Consider the following 7,530-nt stretch of genomic DNA (forward strand, 5'->3'; position numbering starts at 1 on the left):
GAATCGAGAACGCGCTTCTGTTTGTGTCTGTGTGTGTGTGAATTCTCGCAGACATCATCAAATCTTCAGGGAAATCAATGGACGGTTTTTTGTGATGCTGTAGAACAAAAGAGAATTCACGAATAAATTTTTTAAAAGCTACTTTAACCAAAAAAAAAAAAAGAAGCATAGAGAATTGTATTAGGCGGCGGTCCCACTTGTATAAACTAAAAAAACTAGTTTGCCGGATCATGCTTGCTTGATATGTTAAACTCGAAAGTTTGTCAAATCGCAAACTTTTCCCGTTTTCTACTTCCACAGTGCATTTTTCGGTTTAGTCTGTTTGTTAGTTTATACAAGTGGGACCGCCGCCTTAGAATACACGGTAGGCCAGATTTGCAATTTATATTTTTTTTTTTACTTAATTCTACTTGCTTTGATAAAGTTCTAGAATTTATTTTATTTTATTTTTTACTCAAAAAAAAACAATGAAGAAAATGATTGCAATTGTTCGAACTCTGCGAATTCACAAACAGATACATTTACACGAATACACATCGGTGTCAAGTGGTATTCCTGGACGATAATGTTGGTGATGATGATGATGATGGAGATGGCGATTCACGTTGAACAAAAATTTCGAAATTGGTTTTTTGCCACACTATAAACGATAGGTATAATGTTGCCAAATATATTGTATATGTGATCACATGAAATGAAAGATAAAAACTATTGATTGCTGTAATGACCCGTGCACTTGTACGATAACCATAAATAAATGCCATCTGACTATGGAATTGTGCCCAATGTGAAATAAAAAACATGGTAAAATAGAATAATGCGAAATGTGAATATAATATACCAATTTCGGATTTATGATAAAATTTTCCAAATGATCCGGATTTTTTTCTCATTTTTAATTTCCTATAGATTACATTACATGCTTTGCAATGATCATTTCCGCTTGTTTCAATCCAACGTTTTATACAATCAAAATGTACAAAACCACCGGTACCTTTACAATCACATGGTGATATTAAATTTTTGAACGATTCCTCTTGTCGACAAATATTACAAATTGGTTTTTCTTTCTTATGGTTACCACCACCAACGCCTACACTATAATTATTTGATATCATTTTACCTCCAACGTTTGCCATGTGTTGTTGTTGTTGTTTTTCACTATTCTGTGATTTTATATATAATTTTCTAGTCTGTTCAATTTGGTTATGAAATGTTTATTTTGTGATCGTTTCAGGATCATTGTTGTTGTTTTGTTTATTTTGTTGTATTTTGTAGCATAATTTCTCTGTTATAATTTTATTTAATTTCATGTTTCAACAAAAATACGAAACAAAAAAAAAGTTTGGGCGTAATGTAGAAAAATAAACCACAAAATGAAGCTAATCGTTACTATTTTTTTTTCCACCAATTGATTCATATGAATCAATGATTGATATAATCATGACTTTTCATGATCATGATTTCAACCCACAACAACAAACTATCATTTAGCAACCAATTTGAAAATGATCATATCGCGAGGCAATTATATATATAACCAGCTAATATTACCATCAAATTTGGAAATTTTGGTTTTTTTTCAGAATCTTGTTTTCAAAAAACTGTTTATTTTGGTTAGGCTAATTTAAAATAATTATTCTTTCATCATCATCATTATCTATGATTGAAGTTAAATGATATATTCTACATGAGTTAAAATGATATAATTTTTATTCCAGTCATTAGATTTATTGAAAAATTATACATAATTTTTCAATAATTATTGCACCACCCCCCATAATAAAAATCCAAAAAAAACCTTTTACCCATAATTGCTCATGCAATGTTTGTTTTTTGGATAAATTTTCACATCTAATCATCGGAACAAAAAAAATAACGATTGCAAACAATAAAAGAAACCATTCATTCATTGATAATGATGATTACATATAATGATTGTATTTCTGGATTTAATTTTAGCGATTGCTTTCGACTAATCATTTTATTGGTTTCTTGTCTATGGCAAGAAATGACAGCTACGAGAATTTAAAAGAAAAAAAACTGAACAAACTTTTGAACAAAATAGATATTTTCACATCATCATCTTTGTTTTTATTTTTCGTGATTGTAAATTCAAACTAATTTATGTTCATTTGTTGGCAGCCATTCGTCGACATTTACGATTCTATTTCACATTTGTCTGTCAGGACAAAATTCTCAATAAAAATTTTTTTTTAGTGTATGGGACCGTCACATCATATGGGAATCGTTTCGAATTCATGATGATACATCTTTATCTTGGCGTTTAAACAAAAATCAAATGATCACAATCTTTTGATAACATGATGATCATGAATGTCATTCGAATTTTATGATTCTAATTTATTGAAAATGAAAATAAAAAACAAAATAAAACAGGACATTACTTGTTGACAAAAATAATGGTGAATGATGATTTCAAGGTGAATAATAAAAAGGAAGCTAATCAAAATCAAAAATGATTTTTTTATTTGCAAAAAAATTGCATCTGATCAATCAACATGAAACAATGAAAACAAATTATCATTCTATCAACTTAACAGCAGATATAATTATATTATAATAGTTATGATAATTGTTTAAATGACATCTGTGTTTGTAGTATACTATGTTCAAAGTAATAATTTTTAACGACAATCTTTTACAAACCCACCGGATAACTATGTATGTATTTGATTAGCAAAGAACAAAATTGCACAAATTTTGTTGTTGTTGTTACAAAGTAGTTTCGCCCTCCATTTATGATTATGATTATTAAATTGAACAATCACAGAATACCATTCACATAGATCAAATAATAAAAAAACCATTTTTGTTGGGGAAATAAAATCATCAGCCCTATTGTGATGATAATCATTTTTTGAATTACTTTATGAACAGGTGTGTTTGTGTGTGTGTGAGTAAATTTCTCTTATAGGTTTCAATGAGCATCATCTTTTATGCTAATCATCATCATCATTAAATTGGATATACTGCCATTATATTATGTTTATAAAAAAATTGTGATATTGTAAAGTGGAAATTAAATAAAATGAAATCGTATGATGATGAGGATGATGGTCGTAAACACATCAAATCAAATATGGTTGAATGCTTTGAGCTTATAATGCAATCTTTATATGTATTACAATGATACTTCAATTTATTTCAAATATATAAAAAAAATTTCAAATGATGATGGTTCCAAGATAGGCGGTTTAGATTTTATCAATTTTATATAAAAAAAATTTTTTGTTAGAAAAAAAAGTTTATCTTTAAAATGTTTTTTTGATGATATCATCAATGTCCATATGGGCAGATGTGTGTGTTTGGTGGTTTCAAAGAAACAATTCGCTTGATGATGATGATGTTATTGGTGGTGACGTTTCTTCAAGCTCCTCCTTTCCATCATTTTTTTCATTCATATTATCACATTCAAAAAATAGAAACATCATTGTGTTATGTTAATTTTTTTCTTTGTAAGAAATATATGAAATTTATCACCATCATCGTCATCAAAGTTTTAGCTTTAAACCGAAACTGATGATGTTCATGAGAAATTTTTTTTTTAAAAAATTAAAGAAGCTAAAAAAAGGATTAAATTTCAGGAATTTTCATTGATTTTTGTGTTTTTTTTTATTCGTTAGGAATTTCCAAATTCCTGAATGATTATTTTATTTTATTTTTTTTAGTTCACTTGAAGAAAAACTTAATGATCTAGAAATTAATTAATTCTATTCCTGAACTTTGAATTTTTTCATCATCATCATCATCATTATCCATTTTACAATAGAATTTTTTTTTGTTTGGATCGTTTTGTAGTTTAATTATAGATTCAATGAGAGGGTTCATTGGATTCTTTTTCCTTTCACTCGTTTTTTTTCACCATTAATTTTTGTTTTTTTCCTTGGCTTCCACCGTCATGGTTCAATCGCAATTTGTTTTATAGCTCATTAAACCATTTTCGATCTCAATTTTATTTAAATTATTATTATAGAATAAAAAAAACTAGGAAAAAATTTTATAATGCATTTGGATCGAACGAATCGTATTTTCATGCCTGTTTCGGTTTTTGTGTTTGTGTGCGATCGGGTTCGAGCTGAGATTGTTGTATGAATAAATATAGATGCTGATGATGTAAATGGTAATCCGGTAAAAAAGTTAATGGGTCATATATATTATCGTCTTGAATGCCAATTTTTTTCTAACAATATTCGACTATTCCAACATGATATGATTTTTTTTATTATTTTGACTGGTACAGATGCACATTTAAAATTCACATTATTCGGTAACAGTTTGTGCAAACTATTTACAAATGCATATAATGTTATTACGAAATTTTTCATCATCATCATCATCATCATCATCAATTGTTTGAATGTACCAAAACAAAAACAAAATATTAAAAGAACAAATAATGCTATATTCCATAAACATATTCTATAGATTTATTTCATTTGTAGAAGTAATTTCGATTCTTTTTTTCCTTGAACAATTTATGTTCATCGATGATGACCATTGGATTTTGAACATGATAATAGTTAATAAATACATAGGATTAGTGATCATCATCATCATCATTAATTAAATAAACATATAAATCCACTCTATCTCTCAAATATTATTACAACTAAGAAAGAATTCAGAATGGCTTATCGAAGAATAACAAGAATTTTTTTTATTGTATACAATGATGATCGGAAATGGACCGACTAATCCACGCACACAGATACACACAATGAATGAATGATCAATTAAGTTATATTGTGATGTTTTTCACTGTTAGATGTTTATTTCAATGTTATTGTTCATAATGATACAAACATACACATCATTTTCTATTAAAGTTTAATTTAAACTTTACTAAACCAGATGAGACCAGATTCTGTTTTTTTTCAAAAACATTTTCCTGTCGTTCATTATATATGTAATGTCATTGTTTTGGTTATATAAGAACAAAAAAACCTCTTTGTTTGCCTGAAAAATAAAAATCCCAAATGGATGATGATGATTGTGAATGGCTCATCTTCAAAAAAAAATGGTTGTCGTTTGTCTTTCGTGATAAAGAAAAATCTTTCTTTAAAAAAAAAAATTTTATTAGCACATTGTACTTGTTTTTGTTGCTGTTGTTCGTTCCTGGCAATTCGATCAAATAAGAAAAAAAAATATTTGTTTGTTCAAAAGATTGACCAACGAATCCATTTGAAAAAAAAGAATCCAATTAAATTGCTAAAACTACAACTACAATGAAATCAATAGTGTTTACAGGATGAATTTGGAAAAAATGGCCATTACATTGATGGTTGGTTGGTGAACATACACAATTGTCTAGCAATAATAATAATAATGTTTAGATGACAATAAACAGAATAATATAGTGTTATGTTTTCCAATTAAACTTCCAATAAGTATGTAATATTGGTTTGGACTTTTTTATATTATTTTTAAAGATCTAAAATCTATGTTTATGACTTTAATTTTCTCTTTTGTCAAATATAGTTCGTTTTTATTCCTGGAAACAAAATCGATTCTTTGATTTTTTTTTGTTGCTGAAATTCGTGTATATCGAAATGAATTTGAACAGTTCATGATCTTTTCATCATTTTGAAACGATGAGCTTTTTTAAAGAGAAAAAAATATGTCTTTGGCCTATTCTTTTCAATTGAAAGTTTTTTTTAATTCTTCATTCAATGATCATAAATGTTGAAAATAAGAGAAATAGAGTGAATGAGAGTTGATCGATCTATTGAAAAATTTCAATTTTTTTAACAAAAAAAAATTAAACTTTAAAATTGATCTAATAACTTGGTAAATTATAACCAATGGAAATAAATTAACCAAATCATCATCATCATAATAATCGAAACTTGCTTGTTTAATCATTATTGATCTATTGATAAACTGATTGATTGAACATATAACATTGATGATTGGCGTCGTTAATCGTATTTTCATTAGTTTTGAACAATAACAAATAATACCTGGACCACACCTGAATTATCATCGCTGGACAAGAGACATCACAGACCACACTATTTGATGATATCCAAAAAAAGATCGATCGTAAGAAGAACAAACTGTGAGAGTGATAATTATGCAGTTCAGAAAAAAAGCCCCAATGGAGTGATATCCCAAACATGTTCAGGTTTATTTTTGGCTCAAAATCAAAATCATAAAAATTGAGAGTGTACGATTTCAAGCATTTCATGCGGAGAATTTTATACAATTCAATTCAAGAGATGAATTTCAGTATATTGTTGTTTTTTTCAAATCTAAACAACCGCAGTGATTGTAAATTGTTATCTCTTTCTCTCTCTCTGTGTATGTCTATGAGCTCATATTGTAAAAAAATTACGAAATATTCAATTTTAGACATCATAAGCTTGTGTATATACGAATCGAAATTGGATTGCTTTATCGTCCCGTTATATTTCTCCATTGATCAGCGGTAAGGTCACGCGACCAGACTCTATTCGGGTGGTCATCGAACCAATATATTCCTATACACGTGTCTTTTCCAATTGACCAAGAGTCAATTTTGATTAGAAAAACTAAGGTCATTGTGTCGTGCATTCGTATTCGTGTGTGTGTGTTTGTTTTATAATAAGATTTTGATATTGTGATGGTACAGTACACACACACATAATATAACGAAAGAGATAATATCTAACATTCTTGGCTTGGATTAGCCTCGTTTCTAAAATTTTCAATCAACCATTTCTATTATATTTTGATTGACGATGACATTGAATGGATCACCAAAAAAAGGTGGTATCCAAATTCACATGAGACCTTTAACAGTAAATGAACAAAGAAGAAAAAAATCATTGAGGATTAAAGTTCAATTAAGCTTGAAAGTTTGCTTGAATGAATATTTTTATTCAACAATTGTATTTTGTTATGGTCACAAAAAAAATTTCTGATCATAATGAATTGGTTGAATTTAATTAAGTTATTGGATTTATCAAACTCAAGCTTCAATACGAATGATGGTTGAGTTCAAAATTCTTTTTTTATTTTTTGATCATCATTTTTCCAGAAAATTTTCTCTTTATTTTTTTCAATGTAATCAATTCGATTTTGTTTTCTGGTTTTGGCAACATTTTGACAAATTAATGTCTTTCTTAATTTTTTTTCGAAAGAATTTCTTATGAAACAAATATCATTGATATGACATTGCAAGCAAAACAGCTACAGGCTACAATGCTTATGGCCATGTATTGTGTAATACATTATAGCACGTAAATAATACACCGATGATCATTGATATATCGAAATTATAATAAAATAATGATACATTTTTATCATGCGAAATTCTTGAATGCTCATATTGCTACCATTTTCTTATGTGATAATTGGTGACAATGATTTAATTTACGTTGACACACACGATTCTGTTTGATAATCGAAAATTCCTTTTCTTCTTCTTACAACTTCATTGATGTGCAAAGCAAGAAGATGAAGATGAACAAAAAAAAATCTTACTGACACATTGACCACACTAACATTAACTGACAATTCAGACAA

The 7,530-nt window shown here is 28.0% G+C and overlaps 1 protein-coding gene across 1 annotated transcript; it reads right to left on the reverse strand.

Annotated features, from left to right (window-relative positions):
• Nucleotides 1-414: 414 nt before the first annotated feature.
• Nucleotides 415-1,221, reverse strand: LOC113789208 (uncharacterized). The gene has a single exon (XM_027338711.2). The coding sequence runs from the start codon at nucleotides 1,137-1,139 to the stop codon at nucleotides 543-545; it is 597 nt and encodes a 198-aa protein (XP_027194512.1). The 5' UTR covers nucleotides 1,140-1,221; the 3' UTR covers nucleotides 415-542.
• Between the last annotated feature and the right edge of the window lie 6,309 nt (nucleotides 1,222-7,530).

This window comes from Dermatophagoides pteronyssinus, unplaced genomic scaffold, assembly GCF_027571235.1.
Source record: "Dermatophagoides pteronyssinus isolate colony J.1.1.1.1 unplaced genomic scaffold, Derpt_VIB-CSIC_2022.12 sq0001, whole genome shotgun sequence".
NCBI classification, from domain to species: Eukaryota; Metazoa; Arthropoda; class Arachnida; order Sarcoptiformes; family Pyroglyphidae; genus Dermatophagoides; species Dermatophagoides pteronyssinus.

Coding starts and splice junctions, on each gene's coding strand:
- LOC113789208 (XM_027338711.2), bottom strand. CDS start 1,139: ATGGCAAACGTTGGAGGTAAAATGATATCAAATAATTATAGTGTAGGC.